At 37.6% G+C, this 26,156-nt stretch overlaps 2 protein-coding genes and 1 pseudogene across 3 annotated transcripts; 1 reads left to right on the top strand and 2 right to left on the bottom strand.

Moving 5' to 3' along the window:
• Positions 1-76: 76 nt before the first annotated feature.
• On the top strand, positions 77-2,887 carry mtg2 (mitochondrial ribosome-associated GTPase 2). The gene is made up of 6 exons (XM_006796480.2): positions 77-582; positions 728-875; positions 1,554-1,669; positions 1,792-2,010; positions 2,105-2,243; positions 2,368-2,887. The coding sequence occupies exons 1-6, from the start codon at positions 352-354 to the stop codon at positions 2,739-2,741; spliced, it is 1,227 nt and encodes a 408-aa protein (XP_006796543.2). The 5' UTR covers positions 77-351; the 3' UTR covers positions 2,742-2,887.
• A 2,639-nt stretch (positions 2,888-5,526) lies between these two features.
• On the bottom strand, positions 5,527-13,071 carry LOC148096993 (cadherin-like protein 26; annotated as a pseudogene).
• A 3,751-nt stretch (positions 13,072-16,822) lies between these two features.
• cdh26.2 (cadherin 26, tandem duplicate 2) lies at positions 16,823-25,739 on the bottom strand. 2 transcript variants are annotated; one of them, XM_087833833.1, is made up of 20 exons: positions 25,704-25,739; positions 25,333-25,467; positions 25,095-25,241; positions 24,866-25,010; positions 24,570-24,745; positions 24,281-24,409; positions 24,014-24,196; positions 22,320-22,657; positions 22,072-22,214; positions 21,752-21,976; positions 21,358-21,582; positions 20,838-20,959; positions 20,522-20,593; positions 20,323-20,424; positions 20,111-20,167; positions 19,008-19,115; positions 18,789-18,848; positions 17,577-17,687; positions 17,346-17,405; positions 16,823-17,225 (listed from the first exon to the last, which is right to left on the bottom strand). In XM_087833833.1, the coding sequence occupies exons 1-20, from the start codon at positions 25,737-25,739 to the stop codon at positions 16,878-16,880; spliced, it is 2,922 nt and encodes a 973-aa protein (XP_087689959.1). In that variant the 3' UTR covers positions 16,823-16,877. The 2 variants fall into 2 exon arrangements, with proteins under 2 accessions (XP_087689959.1, XP_087689960.1); XM_087833834.1 differs by having other exon boundaries at positions 20,111-20,161.
• Between the last annotated feature and the right edge of the window lie 417 nt (positions 25,740-26,156).

The raw sequence follows: 26,156 nt of genomic DNA, 5'->3' as shown, positions 1-26,156 counted from the left end.
AGGTATGAGGTTTTCTTTTCTTTTGTAGCACAGCAGGTGGCGGTAGTGGACCGCAAAGCAACGGCAAAGACTGATTTTGACCGTTGGGGCTTCCGTAGATGTGTTGGTCGTAGTCGGTAAACGTGTGATGGGTAGTTGCTATCGTTTTGAAAACGCCAAATAATTATACATATATAAGGGAAATCCATGAATGGACATTTAGATTTTATAAACCCTTACCTATTTCCCCGATAGTTTCCTGTTTATCACGCTGGTGGAAATGCGTATTAACGTAAACGGTCGACGTGACATTGACAGATCGCTCTTAGCTACTTTAAAACTGTAACCGGTGTCTGTTTGTTGAACGCTATAATGTTGGCAGCGTTATCTAGAGTTAAAATCCCTCGCCGGCCATCCTCGGAATTACTTTTAAGATGTATTTTCGAACAAAAGGTCGAAAGAGGTGAGCTGAGCCCCCTCACACTCAGTTCTGTGACCTGCAGTAGGAAAGTCGGCGGTGTCAGAGATGTCAGCACCTCGAGTACACTGTGCACCAAAGTCCGCGGAAACTCCAGGAAAAGGGAGATGTCTGAAAAGAAACTGGTATGTTAAGTTAAAGCGTATTTTACACGTCTTATTTCTCAGGATATTTGCATATTTACAAAGCATAAACACACCTGTTGTGGAGTCTATCAGAGTCGTAAGCATTTCACTCTACTGTGAAATTGCTTCTTTCTGCGCCCCACAGACCCGTCACTTTGTGGACCACCGCCGTGTGAAGCTAGTGGCTGGGTCAGGGGGTAAAGGTGCCAGCAGCTTTCACAGTGAGCCTAGGAAAGAGTGGGGGGGACCGGATGGAGGGAATGGAGGTGATGGAGGAAGCATCATTATAAAGGGTAAGTTTGATTGGTTACAGGAATGTTTCTGATTTGCCATGTAGAAGTCAATATACTCTCAAGAGCAAACATAATTTTTCAGTCTTCCGTTGTTCAGTTTCTGTGAGCCTGTGTGAATTGAAACCTCAGCTTTTTGCTCTTAGCTGGCAGGAGTGGCGCCCGATGTAGTTTTTATGCTGCTGTAGCCCAGCTGCTTCAAGGTTCAGCAGGTTGTCTTCCTATCAGCTCACCTCTGACCTCTGAAATCAACAAGGCATCTTCACCTGCCGAGAACTGCTGCTCACTGGATATTTTCTCTTTTCAAGACTGTTATGTATAAATCTATGAGACCATTGTGCTGGAAAATTCCAGTAAACGAGTTTCTAAAATACTCAAACCAGCCCTTCTGGCACCAACAATCTAGTCACATTCAAAGCAACTTAAAGTCATGTTTCTTCGCCATATGGTACTCTGTTTAAACTTGAGCAATTGGTCTTGACCGTGTCAAGATGTTTTATACATTGAGATGTTGCCATCTGATTAAATATATGTTTTAATGAGCACCTGGTGTACCTAATGAAGTGGCTGGTGAGTGTATATAGACGGGAACTAAAGCCAGTATCAAATGGACAATAAATTCTTCAATAAGAATGAGTTTCTTCATGCTTTTATACGTATTCCTTTTTTGTCTGCTTTCAGCTGACCGCTTTGTCAAATCATTAGCACAAGTAGTTCCAGTTTACAAGGGGGAGGATGGGGAATCGGGGGGCAGCAAGAACTGTTATGGTCGGAATGGCAGCCCAACCTACATTCGTGTGAGTCCCTGCATTTCATCATAAACGGCACCCACTTTGATTATGAGTCTGGCCTGACCTTACTTAACCTCTCCTGTGATGTTTTTTTTTGTGTGTGTGTTTGCTTTTTTAAATCTGTAAAGGTACCATTAGGAACTGTAGTCAAGGAGCAGGGCAAAACCATACTGGACATGACTGAGCATGGTCAGGAGTATCTTGCTGCATTTGGAGGGGCTGGAGGGAAAGGGAACCGATTCTTTCTGTCAAATGAAAACCGTTCTCCAATGACAGCTACTCCTGGAATAACAGGCCAGGAGCGGCTCCTTCAACTGGAGCTACGTACCATGGCACATGCTGGACTTGTGAGCAGACCCTGTTTCTGAAGAGAAAACTGGCGTCAGACTTTTCATCAATTCAGATGTATTGAAGTGTTTTTATTCTCTTTCATCCCATCAGGTTGGCTTTCCAAACGCTGGAAAATCATCTCTGTTGAGAGCCATCACCAATGCTAGACCTGCTGTGGCTGCGTACCCTTTTACAACTCTCAATCCTCATGTGGGCATAGTCAAGTACAGGGATCATGAGCAAGTTGCAGGTAGGTGGTTTTAAGCAAAGATTCTAATTGTCTATTGTAGGAGAAAAAAAAAGGTTATTATTATAGTATATTACAGTATGATAAAGGTGAATGATGCTGTGATTTTTATCTTAACTTTATGCAGTTGCTGACATCCCAGGGATTATTCGAGGAGCCCATCTAAATCGAGGCTTAGGAATCTCCTTCTTGCGCCACATAGAGCGCTGTCGTTTCCTCCTTTTTGTTCTGGACTTGTCGGCTCCAGAGCCCTGGACCCAGCTCCAACATTTGCGTTATGAACTGGACCAGTATGAGCCTGGACTGTCCCAGCGGCCTCAGGCTATCATAGCCAACAAAATGGACCTATCTGAGGCCCAGGAAAAGCTGGAAACTCTTAAAAGCCACGTTTCCCAGAGGGTCATCCCTGTTTCAGCTCTCACAGGACAAAACACAGAGGAGCTCATTCTCCACCTGAGAGAGTTGTATGATGGCTACCTCCAAGGGGGAGGTAATGGGTGAAGGGAAATTAAGTGGTAGGAAAAACTGGCTACTTGCTTAATAGAAAATGTGTGTGATGAATATTTATATTGGACAATTTAGTCAGTATTTTAATTTCTCAATAAAAAAAAATAAAATAATAAATAACACATAAGAGTTTGGTGTTTAATTAATGATGTTATTTACACATACAATATTTAAATGTATTATTTTATAAAAGATGAACAGCAAAAAAGATTTTCAATGCTGCCTTTAAGTTTTACTTGATTAATTTTTTTAAAGATATGATTTGTCAGGAACAAAGTTATTGAGAGTTGAAAGTAGATGGAATTCCTTGCTGAACCAGCAGAGGGCATGTTTGTCATGTTTTATTGAACCTCAGTGGTAGTTATGTAAGCGCCATATAGTCAAAGTAAAGACATCTGAGGGTTTGTGGAGAACTTAGTACAGTTACTGTGGTGAGCAGGAAACTTCAATTGATTTTTACAAGTTCATAAAAAGATTGGTGGTTGTGTATGTGTGTGTAAATCTTTAGAAAGCAGTGTCACTACAAGCTAATATTTTGGGCTAAATCTAAGTATGACTTGCAGCTTTCTCTCCTGGAGCTGATGTGGTTTCAGCAACTTGTGTGTTAAATTTTCTGTCAGTGAACGTTATATGAGTTTTGAATCGAACAGAGTAAAATAGCCCATTATTGTCATTGTACGTTGTGGGTACACTGCAGCAACTGTGCAGGAATAAAATATAAATAGTAAGACAGCAGGAATAAATAACAAACAGGAGAAATATATAAAAAATGCTCGGTCAGAGTATAGACTATGTCTGAAACGTCCAGGGGAAGAAGGAGTTTGAGAGATAGATATGTGTAAAATGCTAATTATAAAATCAGTACAGCCAGTTGGATAAACGTTGTTGTCTATCTGAGTTTATAATTTATAATGTTTATAATTTGATTATCAAGTCTGGTCCTCCTTTCATGTGGAAGCAATGGGCCACATTCCTAGTGGACTATCTTGGTTTACATGATTAGTAGGAGTAAATTATAAGCTATAATATGGTATAGCTCTTTGTGCACTTTGCGCGAAACATAAACCATGTTAATAAGCTATATTCATTTTGTAAGTCTAAATGCGGTTTTTAAATAATTAAAAAAAGCTTTTAATTACAAAGCTGCGCAATCACGTTCCTCCACCAGGGGGCAGAAGAATAAAAAAAACAGCCCTGATGCGCTGCAACTTTTAAAGTTAAATTTTAACAAAGGATTTGATAATGTTAGCAGGCACAATTAATAATTGCCATATCATTGTAACCTGTTTCTGGTCAAGAGATAAATAGACCTTCCAACTCAGGTTTGTTCACCATCATCTGGAAAAAAACAGATTTTTTTTCTCTTTAGCTAACAGCGGTTTTCTTCACGAGCTAGCATAATAAGTGTGTCCTGTTTGGTGTTGTAAGTCAAGGATCAAGTAGACCGGAATTTCGCTATATATTATCCTTTTTCTTAACCAACAAGAGGTTAAGAAGTCTGTAAAACCTCATAGCTAATTTTATTTCCTTTTTACTTTATCTCTGGATAAGTTAATTTAAAACAAAAATGTAACCCAAGCAATTCGATTTAAAACTACAGTTTGATAAATGTATATGTATTGCTTATGCTTCTTATGTCTATTACTTCTTATGCCAATAAGATGTATACAGCACTGAAAGCAGTGTCTGATGTTTTCAGAGTGATGTGTTAAATGACCCACTATATCATCAAATGCCTCTGGGGAAGGATTAGCTGCCAGCCCGGGAAAACAAGGTCAGGAAGAGCGCACTCAGCAATTTCTCCACTTTTAATTAAGTGTAGGCATGGACCTTTACAAGAGGTACTTACATCACTTTCCAGAATACATTTGTTCTTTTGCTGGTTTCCTCAAATAGGTTATTTGAAAGAGTTGCAAAACACTATGCTTGATAGTTGGTATGAAGCATTTATGCTGATGCTCTCTGTAGTTTCCTCTTAAGACCAGACTTGGTCTGGTTTGTTCAAAGGACATTTTCCAAAAGGGTTTGTTCAGATACAGCTTTGTAAACCTAATCAACACTGTCATGTTTCTAGAGAGAAAATGCTTTCTCATTTCAAACAATTCATAGGTATTCTGTCCTTTTCTAATTGTGCTCTCATTAACTTTAACATTTAACAAGCTAATTGAGGCCTACATAGTTAACAAATGTGGCACTGTGTTAACACACGCTCCCATTCTTCAGACTTGAAAACTGCTAAAACCTTTGCCTGCACTTGCTGATGATAACAAAAACTTTTTTTAAGTTGTATCTTCAGGCATTTTGTTACTAACAGCCTGTCACAAAAACATAATTTGTTCTGATTCCAGGAGTTTATTTATAGGATTGTCTGTAGATTGATGGCATAAAATAACATTTTTGTACTAACAAGACAGGAAAGGATGTACAGTAAACTTGAAATTTAACCATAGGAAAAATTAAAACTATGCCTTAAAAACTGTTGAGAACTCAAAATTAAGGTAAAAAGAAAGTAAAAAGCATTTCCCTGTTATGACTGTTGATAACCACATTCACTATCTAACCACTATCACTGTCTAATGATATCCGTAGTGAAAGTAGCATGTGAACCATTCTCATCTCTAAAGTCAAGTTTTCTTTTCCCATAACCCAGACCCCATCATACCATACTACCATCTCACACAATTGAGCTATACTCTGGCTTTGCATTTTGTTAAGCTAATATTTCGATCAAGAGCAGCCATTTAAAATGCCTTACTTTTCATAATATTTTAATATACACTTATGAGACATATTTGAAGTTAGCGGGCTTGTTGATCAAGGCCAGAGTACGGATACCCCAGGCCATTTCAGGGTCAAAGGAAACATGAGAAACTGAGCTGGCACTGAGCTCAAAGTTGTGATCTGCGGAGAGCATCCTGCTGGAGAGTATTCAAATTCTGAAAAATATAGACAAAGGGGTGAAAAAGAAGAGATAATACATTAATAACAGAATCTAGCTGTTTAGATCTATGTTTGCTGGATTTAATACTTTTTTTGCTATTGCCTTATTTAGTAGAATTTTTAGAGAATATAGACAGAATCCCATTCAAGTCTTGAAAGTTGAAAGTCGTATGAATTAGCTTGTTTCAGATGACTTAACAATAGCAACAAAAGTCTCTGTAAGATATTTCTTGCATCTGGTTCTCATTTTGGTTCCCGACACCTGCCTCAGAAATGGTAATAGTGTTTTAAGTTTTTCCACCAAAACCAGTCACAATTAAGTTTAAATACATTCAATAAATAAAACTTGTGCTGTTGGATAATTATATTTAAGTCTTATATCTCGGTCTAAGTTATTTTAATCACTTTTAAAAGAATTTAATAGGCTCATATACATTAAAAAAGTCACTTGATAAGAGAATCAACAAATATTCACAAAAAAGTGTCTGTGCTTGTGTGCAAATACGTGTTCTTGTATTAGCGTACAGTAAAAAGAAAGTATATGTAATTTTATGATAAAGTATTTACTGGGCAGCCTGATCCTGGATTGTCAGAGTTAAACGTCATCAGTTGTTCTTCAAGGTAATTATCTTGGATTTTTACAGTCTCTTTCTTGCAGAATATCAGAAAAGCCACAGAAAATAAACCTAAAGCATAAAAACCACACAAAGAAATGCATATGTCCTTAAAGTATTAAAGTAATAATTAGTTATTATTCTCTTGCATCAGGGAAGACATCTTTAAGGCCAGTTTAATTTAAAAGAAAAAAGATGGAAAAAAACTTTGTGTATCACATTATGATTTTGATTTATTCACGTTTTTCCTTCAAAAAGAAATTCTTTGACTAAAATAAGATATTTTGTTAGTTTCAATGACAAAGTAGTTTTTCTGCTTTTTTTTTTTTTTTTTTTTTTTTTTAAAAAAAAGCTCTCATCAAACTCTTTTTATGTTCTTTTCCGGAGAAATTTTTTATTTTTTTTGCCATAACATTATCAGGGTTAAAGTTGCTGCTTATCATTAAAAGAAAAAACTCACAGGAGAATTGTATTTTTGTCTTTATGTATTGATCATCTTTAGCTATAACAACAACAATTACAAGTTATCTTATTCATAATACTTGATTAATTTTGATCATGTGTCCTACCTGTAAACAGCAGCATGGCCAACAAAATAATTCCCTCTCCTCCTAGTGCAGATTTCATTACATGGCATTTTGGGGGTTTTGAGTATAAGCAGCTGCAAACAGTAACTGACAGGTTGTGGAAAGCTGATTTCCCCTGTTGGTCAGAAACTTCTAGCAACAGCTCATGGTGATCGGAATGAACTGTAGGCTCTTTAACCAAGTTGACGGAATAACCTGTGTGTCCAAAATGAATGGATTTTCAGTTGCATTGCTAACAGTCAGTGGATTTTTTTTTTTAACTTAAAGGAGGCTCAGAAATTTATTCAATATATTATTTTTGTGAGTAATATAAGGTTGAGTATCTGCAGACTCTAAAGCTTACCAGTGACAGGGTCAATCTTCCACTTGCCCTCAACATCTCCATGGAGCTTGAAGGTGAAAGGGCCACTGTAGGGCTCAACATCTGAGTCTAAGGCTGTGATGTTGGCAAAGGATTGTCCGTCAGATTGGCACATTTCAATTGTGCTTGCAAATAGGTATGGAGTATGATCATTGTCATCCTTAATGCGGATGCTGAGAGTTGCAGTGCTTGTCATTTGTGGTTTCCCTGGTGATGAAAAAGTATTGCAACTTGTTTAGAAATGTAATGAGGAAATGTAAATGAATCATGGGCCAAATATGTGAATACTTATCGATTCATACCATCGTCAACAGGGTCAGGGTCCACTTTAATCCAACCAGCTGGATCGTGTCCTATCATGTATCTGAAATGGTTTGTTAGACATTTTCAAAGTGTCTACTGATGTAGTAATGCTGTATGTTTTTGTCTTGTAAAAGTGACATGTAGTTGTATAGTTGTCAAGACTTACTTAAATGTGTTTTTGTTGGCAACATCAGGATCTTTAGCTGTGAGTGTTGCCAGGTATTGGCCTTCCTTAACATTCTCACGGACCACAGTTTCTATGGTAGTCTTGTCAAAGACTGGAGGCTCATTGACATCCTCAACAGCCACGATCACTTGACGGCTGGATGCAACTGTTCCAGCCACGAAGCTCTTTGCAGACCCAGTAGCAGCAGAATCAGATATGATAACTACTTTCCAAAGATCAGTGGTGTTGCGTTTTTTCCACTTTGCATGAATAATAGGGAATCTCATTCTCTACAGTGATACTTATATTCTTCAGAGCACCATCTTCGTAGTTTAAAGCCTGTAAAAGTAATTAAGATACAAATCTTGTTTGGACTATTCAAAATAAGTGTCTGTTCATCAAGTATTTACATTTTTTAACTGCTACCTCTGCAAAACGTAGATATGGTTAAAGCTTTAGGTGCTCTGTCTAAGGGTCTGATATCAACGCTGGGAATCAGGGAGTCAACTCTGCAATTTGAGTGATTGTAAAATTTAATTGTAAATATGTGTGTGTTACATAATCAGAAAAATACCTTTTCCACATGGAGTAGTCCATCGTTTGTCTCAGGATCTGTAGTTATTCTAAAGTTGTTGTTTGTGTCTCCTTGGATTGTATATTTGGCTCTCCAGGCTGGAGTTCCTCTGGTGTCTTCATCATGAACTTGTATATGTGACACAAGAACATTTGTCTGTCCTTCTTTCACTTTTTCTGGGCCCTCGGGTCACAAAACAGAAAGTTGTAAAATAGGAAATGATTTTGATTGAATAAATTTGTCACGTTTAATGATTAAGATTAGGTACAAGATTAGGTACTAGATTAAGATTATGATTTCAGATTAGGCACAGGTGTGTCGGCTGCAGATTGGAGGCACTTCTGGGTCAGGGGTCACCGCGCTCTCACTCTCCCGGAAGCACGGATGTCCAAACATAGCTGGGCTTGGAGGGCAGGGGGAAGAAGGCGGGAGAGAAACACACACGCACCACACAAAATACACCACAAGCAGGGCGTCCAGGAAGGACCGTCTGACTGTGACACAATTATTGTGACTGAAATAAGTAACTGCTAACTGTTTGCTGTGTGATGACAGGAAGGTGATTATTTCCATCTTCCATATTGATTATGATGGTGCAGGAGCTGGATTGCGGTTTTTCTCCATTGTCTTTGGCCTCCACTATAATGGTGTATTTCTCAGCTGTCTGATGGAGAAAAATAAAATATCGCTCTTCTTGAATGTAAATGGATGTCAAACATATTGAATTTAGTTGTACTATTGAAATTTGAGGAGATTCATGTTGAAAGATTAAAATGGAAAGTTTTAATTTGAGAATTTTGCCATCAAGCAGTAATTTCTCTCACCTCATGGTCCAGACATCCTTTAAAAGAAATGACTCCAATGCCTGTCTCATCGATCTCTTTGAAGTAGAACTCAAGATCCTTAGGTTTAGGTTCCACTGAAACTATGTTAAGGTAAACTTTCTTATATATCTCACTTATGTCTCGATCTGTTGCTTGAATTCTACCCACTTCAGTGCCTGTTAGTATCAAAAGGAAATAATGATTATTTTATTTAGATTCACTGTCACAAAAAACACAATTTTGACACCGTAGCATTAGTAATTTAAATAATATTTCTTTCCAAATGAGAAAATTACCCTGTGATGTTGACTCTTTTATGGTGAAAGTGTACTTTTCAAACAGAAATTTTGGAGGGTTGTCGTTTGAGTCCAAAATATCTATAGAAATCCCGAGTTGTGTCTCTATTTCATGTTTTTCTCTGTCAAGTGCTTTAAATTCAAGCTGCAATGGAAAGGCAAAAAAGAGGAAATAATCAAACCTCACTCCATGCATAGATTTTACTTTCATTTAGATTTTTTTTTAAAAAATTTCTTCTTACCTTAAGAGTTCGATGTTGTTCGTAGTCCACAGAACGGAGGAACTTTATTTCTCCTGTGTATGAATTGATTTCTAACACTTGCGTTGGTTCCTCATCAACACCTTGTCCTTGTATCATAAAAAGAACGAGGTCCTTCTCAACCTCAATCTGTATCAAACATAAAACACACGAGCAGTGAATTTTGGAATTGTCCTTCTCTATGTCATGATATGTGGCATACACTCACTTTGCCCAGTGAATATGGGAAAGGTCCCTGATAACCTTCATCAATAGTAAAGGAATCAATGATCCATTTTCTTTTTTGACGCAGCAAAAGTTGTGAAGATGATCTGTGGACTCCCCAACACTGCAAAAGATTACACTGGAAACATTTCTTGCAGTAAATGTGCAGCACAGCATATTTATGAGTATTATATGAAAATTCTTAGCAGATTTTTAATCTTTAAACACTGGATATAACTCAGTATAATGTTGACAGACATAATAATTGACCAAGATAGTTGTGTAATTCTTAATGATTTAATTCATACGTGCTCCTTCTAGTTCTTGAATGTGAAAATAAATAGTATAAATGTTAAATTAATAAAATGTGGTTCTCGTGTTCTTAGTGCTATTTACAGTAAAATTTGTGTTGAAATCTGAGACAGTAAAAGAAAATTTGGAACTAAACAATAAGTACTGTTTTAAATATTTAACTCTTACCAGAACCAAAAGCAGAATCGGGTGTTTCAACTCCATATTATATCGAAGAGATGGCTTGCTTTGACATTTGTGCAGTCTACTCACTAAATGCATGAGTGGAAATTCAGCTACGTGCCAATATGAGCTTTAGAAGACAGATGGGAGGGTTTATATTGATAAATGGGCCTTTAAGTTCATCCATCCAATAATCTGAATCTGTATCATAAATGTGTGCTATACTTTGCTATACTGTACTGAATGTATGTACAGTGGGGCAAAAAAGTATTTAGTCAGCCACCGATTGTGCAAGTTCCCCCACTTAAAATGATGACAGAGGTCAGTAATTTGCACCAGAGGTACACTTCAACTGTGAGAGACAGAATGTGAAAAAAAAATCCATGAATTCACATGGTAGGATTTGTAAAGAATTTATTCGTAAATCAGGGTGGAAAATAAGTATTTGGTCACCTCAAACAAGGAAAATCCCTGGCTCTCACAGACCTGTAACGTCTTCTGTAAGAAGCTTTTCTGTCCCCCACTCGTTACCTGTATGAATGGCACCTGTTTGACCTCATCATCTGTATAAAAGACACCTGTCCACAGCCTCAACCAGTCAGACTCCAAACTCCGCCATGGCCAAGACCAAAGAGCTTTCGAAGGACACCAGGAAAAGAATTGTAGACCTGCACCAGACTGGGAAGAGTGAATCTACAATAGGCAAGCAGCTTGGTGTGAAAAAATCAACTGTGGGAGCAATCATCAGAAAATGGAAGACATACAAGACCACTGATAATCTCCCTCGATCTGGGGCTCCACGCAAGATCTCATCCCGTGGGGTCAAAATGATCATGAGAACGGTGAGCAAAGATCCCAGAACCACACGGGGGGACCTGGTGAATGACCTGCAGAGAGCTGGGACCAAAGTAACAAAGGTCACCATCAGTAACACACTACAACGGCAGGGAATCAAATCCCGCAGTGCCAGACGTGTTCCGCTGCTGAAGCCAGTGCATGTCCAGGCCCGTCTGAAGTTTGCCAGAGAGCACATGGATGATACAGCAGAGGATTGGGAGAATGTCATGTGGTCAGATGAAACCAAAGTAGAACTTTTTGGTATAAACTCAACTCGTCGTGTTTGGAGGAAGAAGAATACTGAGTTGCATCCCAAGAACACCATACCTACTGTGAAGCATGGGGGTGGAAACATCATGCTATGGGGCTGTTTTTCTGCCAAGGGGACAGGACGACTGATCCGTGTTAAGGACAGAATGAATGGGGCCAAGTATCGTGAGATTTTGAGCCAAAACCTCCTTCCATCAGTGAGAACTTTGAAGATGAAACGAGGCTGGGTCTTCCAACATGACAATGATCCAAAACACACCGCCCGGGCAACAAAGGAGTGGCTCCGTAAGAAGCATTTGAAAGTCCTGGAGTGGCCTAGCCAGTCTCCAGACCTCAACCCCATAGAAAATCTGTGGCGGGAGTTGAAAGTCCGTGTTGCTCGGCGACAGCCCCAAAACATCACTGCTCTTGAGAAGATCTGCATGGAGGAATGGGCCAAAATACCAGCTACTGTGTGTGCAAACCTGGTAAAGACCTATAGTAAACGTTTGACCTCTGTTATTGCCAAAAAGGTTATGTTACAAAGCATTGAGTTGTATTTTTGTTATTGACCAAATACTTATTTTCCACCCTGATTTACGAATAAATTCTTTACAAATCCTACCATGTGAATTCATGGATTTTTTTTTTTTCACATTCTGTCTCTCACAGTTGAAGTGTACCTCTGGTGCAAATTACTGACCTCTGTCATCATTTTAAGTGGGGGAACTTGCACAATCGGTGGCTGACTAAATACTTTTTTGCCCCACTGTAGTTGTGTTTTAAACAACAACCCCGGCATCCCCCCAACACCGAAAAACCCAAAACAAAACAAAAAAACCAACAGATAATCATACATATATACTGGATATATAATGTATAGCATACAGTTTCTTCTCAGGCAGTTCGTTTATAGGAAACTGATAGGAGATCAGCATGCTAGATAAGCTGCAGCTGGCTCCCTGCTCTGACTTCAGCATTTACCATCTGTGTGTTGTGGGGAAACAGAGCTAGCTTCACACAGGTTTCCTGTTAATAACCACCCTGGTAAGCATGTGTAATCTAGAGGAGTTAGAGTGCAGTATGAAAAGTGTTGATGATAGAACTTGAAGTCAAATCCTGCTATGTCTGGTTTAATAAAACATGCAAGAAGAAGAGGTGGAGGGACCACCAGCATTTTCAGATGAGTGGTTCTGAGAAGTCGCTGACTTAACTGAATGCACAAAGTTTAACCTGATTTTGCTGAAATAATATGCTTATTCCTTCATTTTTCAACAGTGTTCTGCAGATGGAGGCTGTCCGATTGGGGTCTGGAATGTGGGGCCTCCCTGTGGGTCCAGTGGCAGACGCCCTCAGACATCGGTGTATTGGTGGTTCTTTGTGTCCGGGGATGGGTGTCCAGGTACACACTGGCTCACTCCTGGTGGCTGCTTGTCGGGACCTGGAGCCTGGGGTTCGCTTGGGCACGTCACTGCAACCCCCCCTGGCTTCTGCTCTGTGGCTGCTGAGTGACCCCTCATCTGGGGCTCTCCTCAGCTCTTTCTGGGAGAGTGGCACGGTTGTCCCTCTGTTGGTCTTCCTTGGTCTCTTGTGCTCTGGGGGCTTCTGGATCTCTGGAGCCTGGATCTCCTCCATACCTGCTTCATGCCCTGGAGGACGGGGCTATGGCTCCCCACACCCTCTAGAAGATCATTACATGAAGGAACGTTTTAAATACAAGTGCGCTCATGCTCACAGGTGTACACACTTTTCTTTCCTCCAGTCATGTCTGTTACGTATGTAGCAAGTGAAAATAAAATAAAATAAACAATAAAAGCAAAGGTGGATCAAATAGACCAATACGGCAAGCCGGGATGGTCCATTTGGTAAAGTAAATCCGTTGGGTATCTTTTTTTGCCTTTAGACAATAATTCTGATGGCAAAAGCACCAAACGGGACAGGCGAAAAAACAAAACAAAAACAGTGTTCTGCAGATAATCACACCTAACCATTTGAACAGTGCTTTAATTCATCTGATTTTTTTTTTCCATTTTATAAATACATTCTTAAATAAATACACCTGATATAAACTTTTAAGTCAAAGTTTAAAAAATGTATTTTTGAGCTCATTGACAGCTGTTTATTTGGAGAGATGTAGTCCTTACTGGACAGCCAACACAAACATATGATTATATATGTAGTACATGATGCACTACTTGAGATTAAACAGTATCTCCAAAGTGTTGTGATTTACAGATTCGCTTGCTAGGCCTCTTTGGGTTTTTATCCGGAAGGGCATCCAGCATTAAAATGTGTTGGATCAAAACATGCTGCTACAGCCTGTAGCAACTCCTTGTGGATAAGGGAGCAATCAGGTAGCACTGGAGGTTAAACAGAAATATTTAAAATGAGCTCAACCATAAACAACTGCATCATTAATACTGATTCACATAACACTGTAAGTACTTTTTCTTTTGATTGCATTTATGTACGGTTTCGCATTAATACAGTTTTATGTGTAATATGCTATTGTTACTTTTGCTAAGGGATCTTACATGATTTCTCCAGCACGTCATTGTGAGCTCAAGGAAATAATTAGATATAAACTTTATAATATTTCAGCCAGTTAGGTGTGCAGAACAGTGGTGATGTAAGACTTTTGCACAGAACTGTACTGCAGCCTTCCCTCTTGAAGTTGATGTGGTTTTAGAGAATTCTGTGTCACATATTCTTGCAGTGGGCATGCTATGACTTTTGACAGATGGACAAAAAAAACACTGGGGGGTGCCAATGCTCCTTGTCATCTTTGTTCTCCAGATATTGCATTCACAGAATTTTCAGAAAACCTGACCTCTGACCTGGAGGTCAAGGTCACCGAAATGCAAACTCATCTGAAATTTTTAGTAGCTGCACCTTTTGTATGAAATTCAAAATCCTACATCACCTCATTTTGTGGTCAAGGTAACTGGGATTCTGACCCTTTTGGGACCTGTACAACTGCAGTGAAAACTCTGGCTGCATTGACTGTCCCAAGTAAGTAAGTAAGTAAACTTTATTTATATAGCACCTTTCACAGACATATGTCACAAAGTGCTTTACAAGGTAAAAACATAATACAGTCATAAAATACACCATGAAAACCCTGGTCTAATTAAAAGCTTTTTGAAATAAAAATGTCTTTAGCTGCTTTTTGAAGGTCTCCACTGAGTCCAAACCCCGTAGAAATAGGGGAAGTGCATTCCACAATCTGGGTGCAACAGCTTGGAAAGATCGGTCCCCTCGGGTTTTAAAACGAGTGTGGGGGACCACTAAAAGATTTTGGTTTGCTGACCTCAGGTTACGAGTCTATCTAGTCCCAAGTCTGATCTTAGATGCATATCTAAAGATGCATGTGTAATTTACTTTTTGTGAATAAAATGTTGACAGAGGTTGCCAAAAGCAGCACGTTTTTATTAAGTGTGCAGTGTGAACCCTTACAGGAGGTTCTCGCCTCACTTTCCACCATAAATTTGTTCTTGTGTTCCTTGTCTTGTCCTCAGACATTTTTCTTGAAAGCTGATTCCATTCTTTACAATAGTTAATTAATAAATTATGTTGATTTTTCTAAAGACTAAACTTAGGAATGAATATGTATTCCTAAATGAACCCCCCCCCCCAAAGGTTTATGATTATGGAAGTTGAGACATGCCATAATCAGTGGCGTAACCAAGCTGATGAGTAAATCAGATGCTATCATGTGAAATACGAACTACAAGCCATGATTCAATAGTTTGTAGAACCACCACCAACAAACGGAAGTCTAAAATGGTTGTGGAGGAATTTTGTCCCATGTCGTTGGCTCTGTTTTATAAGGTTTGCAGGTTTTTATTTATGCAGAGTTTTTGTAAAGTCATACCAAAACGTGATTCGTTAGTTGTTGTTGTTTTGGTTTTTTTAGCTATTCTGTTGTAGATTTTCTGGTGTACTTGGAACCATTGTCCTGTTGCATGACCCTGTTTTGGCCAAGCTTTAGTTGATGGACTTATTATGATTTATTATCAGTATTTTTCTGAACAAGTGGAGCAATAGAAGTTGACTGCTTTGAGACTGGACTTCTTTTTTACTTACAGTTGTTTTTATCTCTTTTATGCTCAGATTTCCATCTGTTGCAATAGACTAATAGACTAGTCTTTACTAAAAGCACATTTTGGCATCGAATATGTCACCCCCTAATAAATAAAGCTTTGTCTACAGAAACGTTTAGGATTTTGACACTTTAACCCATCTGACAAATCTAAAGCATTGATAAGAAACCTGAGATTTATTTTACTCATCTTTGGATGTTTTTTAATTAGTGAGAAAAATGTGCAATGACAAAGCTTACAAGAATGCCATTTATAATGAAAAACTAATTCAGTCAGGCTTGTGTAGAAGCTTCTGACAGATTTAGACATTAATGAAATGTGAGTAAGTCATTAGATATTTACTTAGTTTAGTAAATATAATTTTAATGCACTTCCCAACATTACCTTTGCTGGTATGAGGGTTCAGAAGTATTTTTACTGTATGAATATGGCTTAATATAACTAGGCACGAATACAAATATAACAATTTCTTTGTAAAACCACAAGGAGTCAGTGTTTCACAAGAATTAGATTAATAAACACGATAGTGATAGAACTATAGTGAGAATCTTGTTTGAGAGGTTCAGATTAACACGTTTATTAGTATTACCACTATACAAACATTTGATGCACATAAAACATGATTACAATGATCCTTAGCAACATATTAACCAGTTTATTAGATGCACCCAGATGCTCAGACAGTGTGGGAGAAGGCCAACCATCCTCCTCACCGAAGCAGTCAGCAGACTTACTGTCCTGCATGTACAAACATGAACACACCCATACAACCACAGATACCCGAGAGCACGCCCACACCAGCACCTTTTGATAACATGGAGCCTAAACAACAAAATGAGAACTAGTTTGACAAGTTTGTCGTGCCAAAATGGAAATACCGTGGAATTACATTACAGCGGCAGTCATCATTTATTCTTGAGAAAGCTTTTATTTGCAAAAGACACACCTGCATGCCTTTAAGATTCATGCATTCAAGCTTAACTGACAACCTCTAATGGACAAAGAAAACAGTTGACACGCTTGAAATATATAATGTCGCAATAGAAAAAGATCAAAAAAGTGACCTTAAAAACACTTTTGAGAACAGAAGCTCAAGATAACCCAAACGAAAGTAGAAAGCATTACCCACTTAGTACAATTGATCTTATGTTTCCCAGAGTGCAAATAATCAGATTTGATAAATACCATATTCACCCCTCTGCATTACTTTTTGCATTACCCAGTCTTTATTGTAAACACTATGACATGACACTGCATCTTACCATACCATGCTCCCAGACAACTGAATAAATATTTATGACTTTTCATATTGTACCTTATACTTGAGGTCTAGTGACTTTATTGTGAAATGTAAACCTCATTTAATGTGAGTTTCTGCCAGTTTAGTTCATGGCTTTCCTCTTGGACAAGAGTTGCTGTTTGGATTTTCTGTATTGTGGTGACATCAGTAGGCATGCAGATTGAGGCCAGAGTAGTGAACTTGTCACACAGATCCATTTCAGGGTCAAAGGAAACATCAGCAATGGAGATTGCATCAAGCTCAAAGTTATGCTCTGTGTCTCCCTCCTCATTATATACATGAGGCACATAATCGCCCAGTTCCTTTCCTTGTTCCTGGAGAGAATTTATCCTTTTTGGTATTACCTCATTTAGTAGCTGGTTACGGTGGTCTAGTCCCATATAAATCTTAAAAAGTAGAAACAGGAAGTTGTATGAATTATATTAGAATTTAAATAGGAATTAAGGTAATACATAAGACTTTGTAGTTGACCATAAATGACAAAACTGTAGAAAATTTTGCTTTACCCCATGCTTAGATTGAACCTGCAGATGTGCCATTCCTTTGTTTGCTGATCCTCCGAGTGACTGAAAAAATCCAGCATTTAAATAGTTAAGTCTTTCAAACTTGACAGAATTGAATGAGCAAAATGTCATTACTGAGCAAAATTCTTAACAAATTCTTAACTATTTAAATATGACACATGTACTTAATGATAACAAGAGTAAGTACAAGTTCTTTAAGAAAAATCTCTGTACCATGCGCATAAAGCTTCCACGAGTAAAACCTTGTGCCATTGAGCTTTCCCTTTGAAAAGCTGAGATTATTGACCCGGTTTGTGATGCTCCACGTACGGCTTCATCTGTCAGCTGAAAAGAAACCAAACAAACAAACAAATGTCAAAGCATGACAGCATTTCATGGTTGAAATCATTTTAATTATGATTAGGCTTGTCATCCAAGCCTATCATACTGAAAAATGTTAGAGCAACAGTTGATGCTGTACTTTTCTGTGTTTAAAACCTTTTAAAAATAAAAGAGCAAGGGGCTAAAGAAGAACACATTACACAAATTAAACCAAGTAGCATATATTATGCTACTTGCAAATATTATGCTACTTGCATACTACTTGCATAATAATATGCACACACAGTGGCTGCTCTCTGTCCCGACAAAACTGTGTTCCCGTCTTTGACTTGAATTAAGGATTTTTATCAGTTATTAAGTGTTTTAATGAGTATTTGGTAGCAGGATTATGTGTATATAATTATCTCCAATTCTGTAATAATGCCAATATTCATCTTTATTATCTATCCTCTAATATGAGGCTGTTGTTACATCGACAATACCTGTTAACAACAAACGTTGTTCCATAGTAGGAATTGCACGCAACAGCCACTTCATTAGGAATAACTGTTCAACTGCTCATTAATGCACATTTCTAATTAGCCAACCACATTCCATCAACTCAGTGTTACTGGCAGAGGGGTGATGGGGAGACGGGTGAACTGCTTTGAGTTGCTAGGATGGCAACAGTAAAAACTACTCGATCCTACCAGGGTAGGCAGAAGTGCATCTCTTAATGGAAACAGGGAAACCTGAAACCAATGGTCTTCTGATGGCTCCTTCCAGTACAATAATGTGCAACACCAAAACTGGTTTCTTGAACATAACAATAACTTCGCTACACTCAAATGGCATATTTTAATTCACAGTCTCCAGATATCAATCCAACAGAGCATCTATGGGATGTGGTGGAATTGGAGATTTGCACTTCTGCAAAATTTGTTAAACACTATCATATCAATAGGAACCAACATTTCTGAGGTATATTTCTAGCACCTTGTTGAATACATCCCATTCTGACGACAAAAGGGTACTAGCAAGGTGTAACTAACAAAGTGGCTGGTGAGTGGAAATTATAAAATAGTTCTGGAAAATTTAACATCAAAAGGACTCATTTTGCTTTACCCCATGTCTGGATTGCCTCTGGAGATGTTTCATTCCACTATTTGATATTGCTCCCATTGACTGGAAAAATCAAGCATTAACTGGTTAATACTTTTGAAACTTCACAGAAAAGCAAAATGTCAAGAACCAGCAAAATCCTTAACAACCACTTTGTCAAACAGATATACTCAATACTACTACTACTACTAATTATACTAATAATAATAATAATCTCAGTACCTTCCGCATGACGGTTCCACGAATAAATGCTGACCCTGATCCTTCCCTCCGGTACTGGGAGGTTAGTGAGTTCATTTGTAATCCTCCATGTACTGCTTCATTCATCAGCTGAAGAAAAAAACGCAAAACAAACACATCAAACCATGACATTGTTTCCTGGCACAAATGATTTCAATAAGAATCCATTTGCTAAAGTCTATGATAATATACAATGTAATAAAGCAAGGCCAGCAGATTATTCTGTGCTTTTTTAGTTTTCAATCAATCTCATAAAAAAAAAAGACCAAAACCCGAAAGAAATAAAGGCTTAATATTTTTTTCTAAGGCTAAACAGTTTCTTGAAAGAGCAGGGGACTAAAAACAAGGACAACTAAGTAGCATCTATTAATGAGTATTATTAGTTGTTCTTTGTTCTTTTGAGTTTTAGGTAGCAGATGTGTGTGATCCAGGCCAATTCAAGCATGAGTTGCTGGCAGAGGGGTGAGAGGGGAAAGGTCAGACTGCTTTGGACTGACATGAAGCCAGCATTAGTAACCACTTGTTACTAACAGGATAGGCAGAAGAGGACCTCTGATTGCACAACACCTCAACTGTGAAGCAAATGGGCTACAGCAGCAACAGATGACCACACTGTCACTCTTGTCAACTAAAAACAGGAAACTGAGGCTATGTTTTCCATAGGCTCACCAAAAATGGACAAGAGACCATTGGATGTATTGGCTTCTGTTGTGAAGTATAGATGATAGGAACAGTTGGATAAACAACATCTAAGCACAGGTTCATCCATCCTTATAGAAATGATTCAATCAGGTGGGGGTGATGTAATGGCGTGGGCGATATTTTCTTGGTATACTTTGGACCCCTTAGGACAAAGTCAACATCATTTAAATGCCACAGCCTACCTGAGTATTACTGCTGACCACGTCTGTCCCTTTATGACCACAGTGTACCCAAATTTGGATGGCTGCTTCCAGCAAAATAATTCACCATGTCACAAATCTCAAATCATTTCATGCTGGTTTCTTGTAGAATGAAATCAGTTCTGACAGAAAAGGTGGTCCGGCACTTTCAGAAGGTTTCATATGAAAAGAAATATTACATACCCCACTCACAGATTGTCCCTGGTGATATCCCATTCCCACGTTTGATCCCCGCTGTGACTGAAAAATCAAGCATTTAAATACTTCTGAGATTTGATAAATTTCATGAACAGAAAATTATCATGAGCAAAATTCTTAACTTCTACCTGTTTAAGTATCACAGGTTTACTTAGTGATAATAACAAATAAAACAACAGTAATCATAATATCTGTACCATGTGCATAAAGCTTCCACGAATGAAAGGTTGTGCCACCGAGCTTTCTTTTTGATACTTGAGGAATTCTGTGTTGGTTTCTGAGTCATTTAGAAGAAACGCCTGAAAAACATCAAATATTTCTCACAATGCATGGTATATTACAAAAATGCTCTTTACAAACTAGTTATTACAATAATATATATTTTGTAGCACTTACTGGACTCATTTTCACAGTTTTAACTTGAGATATTTCTTGCATCTCGTTCCCATTCTGATTCACAATGGCCACCTTGACAAAGTAATGATGTTTTAAGGTTTTTATACCAAAAACAAGAAGTTATGTTTACATAATTTCAGTCATTACAATTGCTGAAGTACATTTAAAAAGTCAGGCAAAATGAAAATATCCAATTTGTACAGTTTGTAATCTTTAATTTAAAAACCAACAAATATCTGTGTGAGTGAGCATTTGAGTGTGTGTGTGTGTGTGTGTGTGTGTGTGTGTGTGTGTGATTTATGATAAATGTATTTACTGAACAGTCTGTTCCTGGATTCTCAGTGTTAGACGTCATCAGTTGTTGTTCAGTAGATAAATCGTCTTTGAATTTGAAGATCTGTTTTTTGCAGGACATCAGAAGAGCCAAAAGTAGCAAACCTGGAGCATAAAAACCACAAACATGACATACAAAACATGCTATATGTTTATTGCTGTTATAATTCTATTACATTAGGGAAAGGCTTTGACTGAAATGAATCCCTGTTATTTTGTTGTCACTTTTACTTTAAAAAATATTTAAAAAAAAAAAAAACATTTTTCAAAATCTTAACAAGCATAAAAATAAGTACTTAAATCTAACTGAAAAACACCCATCGAAAACTCATTTACATTTTTTTCCCAGAAGAAGTCCAAAGCTTATTATTATAGTCAAAGTTATTTCTTATTGTTAGACCTTTTTTTATTATTATATTTTAATCGTTTTTAAATAACAACAACAAAAATGAGAATATCTTATATCTTTATAATAATTGAAATATTTGAAACATGTGTCCAACCTGTAATCAGCAGCATGGCCAACAAAATAATTCCCACTCCCCCTGCTCCTAGTGTGGTGCCAGATGTCCTCACATGACAGTTTGGGATTTCTGAGTCTAAGCAGCTGCAAACAGTAACTGACAGGTTGTGGAAAGCTGATTTCCCCTGTTGGTCAGAAACTTCTAGCGACAGCTCATGGTGATTGGAATGAACTGTAGGCTCTTTAACCAAGTTGACTGAATAACCTGTGTGTCCAAAATGAATACATAATCAGATGTATAACAGTCATTGTGGCAGTCTATGTATATACTACTTGTACTTTTATATAAAGGAGGCTTAGAAGTATATTTAATACAAGTGACACTGTTTTTGTGAGTTATAAAAGGTTGAGTATCTGCAGACTCTAAAGCTTACCAGTGACAGGGTCAATCTTCCACTTGCCCTCAACATCTCCATGGAGCTTGAAGGTGAAAGGGCCACTGTAGGGCTCAACATCTGAGTCTAAGGCTGTGATGTTGGCAAAGGATTGTCCGTCAGATTGGCACATTTCAATTGTGCTTACAACCAGGTATGGAGTATGATCATTGTCATCTTTAACATAGATACTAAGAGTTGCAGTGCTTGTCATTTGTGGTTTCCCTGGTAATGAAAAAGTATTGCACCTTGTTTAGAAATGTAATGAGGAAATGTAAATGAATCATGGGCCAAATATGTGAATACTTATCGATTCATACCATCGTCAACAGCGCATATTGTGACTACATAAATGTTGTCTGTAATAAACTCTGACTCTCGATCCAAGGGCTTTGATGTTGTAATGTTTCCAGTGTCAGGGTCCACTTTAATCCAACCAGCTGGATCGTGTCCTATAATGTATCTGAAATGGTTTGTTAGACATTTTCAAAGTGTCTACTGATGTAGTAATGCTGTATGTTTTTGTCTTGTAAAAGTGACATGTAGTTGTATAGTTGTCAAGACTTACTTAAATGTGTTTTTGTTGGCAACATCAGGGTCTTTAGCTGTGAGTGTTGCCAGGTATTGGCCTTCCTTAACATTCTCACGGACCGCAGTTTCTATGGAAGTCTTGTCAAAGACTGGAGGCTCATTGACATCCTCAACAGTCACGATCACTTGACGGCTGGATGCAACTGTTCCAGCTACGAAGCTCATTGCAGACCCAGTAGCAGCGGAACCAGATGTGGTAACTACTTTCCAAAGACCAGTGGAGCTGCGTTTTTCCACTTTGCATGAATAATAGGGGATCTCATTCTCTACAGTGATAGTTATATTCTTCAGAGCACCATCTTCGTAGTTTAAAGCCTGTAAAAGAGCATAACTGTTGGAGTCAAATTGTTAAATGTTGTCATTGTGTTACTTAAATTTGTAAGTCATGGAAATAAAAGGCTGCGAGGAAGGCTGTTTATTTGATTCTGGCTAGGAGACAGGAGAGGAGTGTTCAGCTCCCACAGCCAGTCTTCCTTGCTAGCAAGTAAAAGCTGTTCGTCTTGTTTCCTTGCTTGTCGTTAATGGGAATAGGTTTCTAAACCAGCGGGGCCTGTGGAAGTGCAGACCCAACAATAACTTATCATATTTTTCCAGGGCTTTTTAAAACATGGCTTTGGTTAAAACTGTTTGCTACCCGATTAAAATTGCTTTTAGCTTGAATAAAGCCATATCGATTTGTTAAAATCCCGAATCGATTTTTAAATATAAATGTACTTTGCCAGAAATGCCAGAATCTCACAAAACTATTTCAGCAACCACAAAACATCTAAAACAGTAAATGAGAGGAGGTAAATGGATTCCACAAAAAGACTCACGCACAGAGCGCGGACCCGATGCATCACAATGAGTGAGATGTCGGCTTTCTTTCACGTAAACAGTCAGTGCTGAAAGTCGACAGCTCACAGATTCTGATAGGTCGGGGCTGCGCTTTGTGTTTTTGTCTTTTTTTGCACTAGATTGTAAAGCTGTAGGTTTTGTCCCTCTCCAACCAAAATAGACTGAACCAGCAGCAAAAGAAGATCAAAACTATGCTTCGCCGGTTCACATTTCGCTTTACATAAACATCGTAATGAATTCCCTCTTACTTTTGTTGTTTTGCTTCCACTATGATAAAATCACACTTCCTGCACAGCTCTCTCTCTCTCAGTGCACTTCAAGAACAGTTTCCCCATCTCAAATCTGTTTTCTACATGATTCGCTTGCTTATTACCAAGCAGTCTACTGTTGTTTACAGCACTGTTGGTCACTGCTTTTTTTTTATATATAAATGACTTCTGACAACAAAGTCTCATTTCTCCTGTTTAATACTGAATAAATATAATCTTTTTAAACTTATGCCAAATTGCAAAACGCTTAGCTGTGTCTAATAAAACCTCTGTAATTTTGCTCTGCTTCACTTTAGCAGCATCAGGTAATGTTCATATGCTGAGTCATGGTTTTCTTCCAAATTTTGTTCTACTTCAAATTATTTTTAAGGTTATCTGCTATAAAAAGCCAGGCCAGGAAAATCTCTTTTATGTTTTTCTGTGTTTTATATACTAATTTTTGAAGATAAAAAAGAGCTTATGTTGGTTAATTTAAAAAAATGTGACAGGGTTTTCACCACAGAGACTGTTTTGAACTACTTAGATTGGAAAGTTTAGTCTACTGTAAACATAATCACAAAAATACCTTTTCCACATGGAGTAGTCCATCGTTTGTCTCAGGATCTGTAGTTATTCTAAAGTTGTTGTTTGTGTCTCCTTGGATTGTATATTTGGCTCTCCAGGCTGGAGTTCCTCTGGTGTCTTCATCATGAACTTGTATACGTGAAACAAGAACATTTGTCTGTCCTTCTTTCACTTTTTCTGGGCCCTCGGGTCACAAAAGAGGAAGTTGTAAAATAGGAAATGATTTTCATTGAATAAATTATTGTGACTGAAATAAGTAACTGCTAACTGTTTGCTGTGTGATGACAGGAAGGTGATTATTTCCATCTTCTATATTGATTATGATGGTGCAGGAGCTGGATTGCGGTTTTTTTCCATTGTCTTTGGCCTCCACTATAATGGTGTATTTCTCAGCTGTCTGATGGAGAAAAATAAAATATTGATCATCTTGAATGTAAATGGATGTCAAACATATTGAATTTAGTTGTACTATTGAAATCTGAGGAGATTCATGTTGAAAGATTAAAATGGAAAGTTTTAATTTGAGAATTTTGCCATCAAGCAGTAATTTCTCTCACCTCATGGTCCAGACATCCTTTAAAAGAAATGACTCCAATGCCTGTCTTATCAATCTCTTTGAAGTAGAACTCAAGATCCTTAGGTTTAGGTTCCACTGAAACTATTTTAAGGTCAACTTTGTTATATATCTCACTTATGTCTTGATCTGTTGCTTGAATTCTACCCACTTCAGTGCCTGTTAATATCAAAAGGAAATAATGATTATTTTATTTAGATTCACTGTCACAAAAAACATAACTTCATTGCAGTAGCATTACAATTGTAAATAATATTCCCTTCCAAATGAGAAAATTACCCTGTGATGTTGACTCTTTTATGGTGAAAGTGTACTTTTCAAACAGAAATTTTGGAGGGTTGTCGTTTGAGTCCAAAATATCTATAGAAATCCCGAGTTGTGTCTCTATTTCATGTTTTTCTCTGTCAAGTGCTTTAAATGTAAGCTGAAATGGAAAGATGAAATAATCAAACCTCACTCCATGCATAGCTTTTACTTTCCATAAGTTTTTTTTTTAATTTCTTCTTACCTTAAGAGTTTGATGTTGTTCGTAGTCCACAGAACGGAGGACCTTTATTTCTCCTGTATATGAATTGATTTCTAACACTTGCGTTGGTTCCTCATCAACACCTTGTCCTTGTATCATAAAAAGAACGAGGTCCTTCTCAACCTCAATCTGTATCAAACATAAGACACACGAGCAGTGAATTTTGGAATTATCCTTCCTTATTTCATGATATGTGTTACATTTAAAGGCATACACTCACTTTGCCCAGTGAATATGGGAAAGGTCCCTGATAACCTTCATCAATAGTAAAGGAATCAATGATCCAGTTTCTTTTTTGACGCAGCAAAAGTTGTGAAGATGATCTGTGGACTCCCCAACACTGCAAAAGATTACACTGGAAACATTTCTTGCAGTAAATGTGCAGCACAGCATATTTATGAGTATTATATGAAAATTCTTAGCAGATTTTTCATCTTTAAACACTGGCTATAACTCGGTATAATGTTGACAGACATAATCGTCATAAACACAATTAGTAAAACAATTAGACATATTTTTAAAATATTTGTGTTGAAATTCATGGCAGAAGTAATACAACATTACATGTAGATTTAAATACTTAAGCCTTACCAGAATCAAAAGTAGAATTGGGTGTATTAGTTCCATATTATACCCACAGGACGGCTAGTTTTGAAGTGAATTCGTTGCAGACTACTACTTGAATGCACTTGAGTAGAAACTCAGCTGCATGCCAATGTGAGCTTTGGCAGAGAGATACCGGTGGGAGGGATATCTTTACAAATCAGCTGTATATGTCTAGTCATGAGGTAATCGAAATCTTTATCTGTATCTGTGTGGGTGTGTACAGTTTTCACCTTGACTAAAAGTACCCGTTTGCTTGAAAACCTATAAAGATGCTAGAAAAGAAAAGAAAAAAAAAACTAAAAACCACATAAAATCACATTTAAAAACATAATTAGTCTATGATATTATATTATGTATTATAATATATTATATAATATAGAATAGATAGAATTGTATTGTATTGTATTGCATCTGTGTGTCTGTGAGTATATGTATTTG

The sequence above is a fragment of the Neolamprologus brichardi genome, chromosome 20, assembly GCF_056152115.1.
Source record: "Neolamprologus brichardi isolate AB-2024 chromosome 20, ASM5615211v1, whole genome shotgun sequence".
Lineage (NCBI taxonomy): Eukaryota > Metazoa > Chordata > Actinopteri > Cichliformes > Cichlidae > Neolamprologus > Neolamprologus brichardi.
The sequence above is the reverse complement of the archived record's forward strand: the minus strand, read 5'-3'. Positions and strand labels throughout refer to the sequence as shown.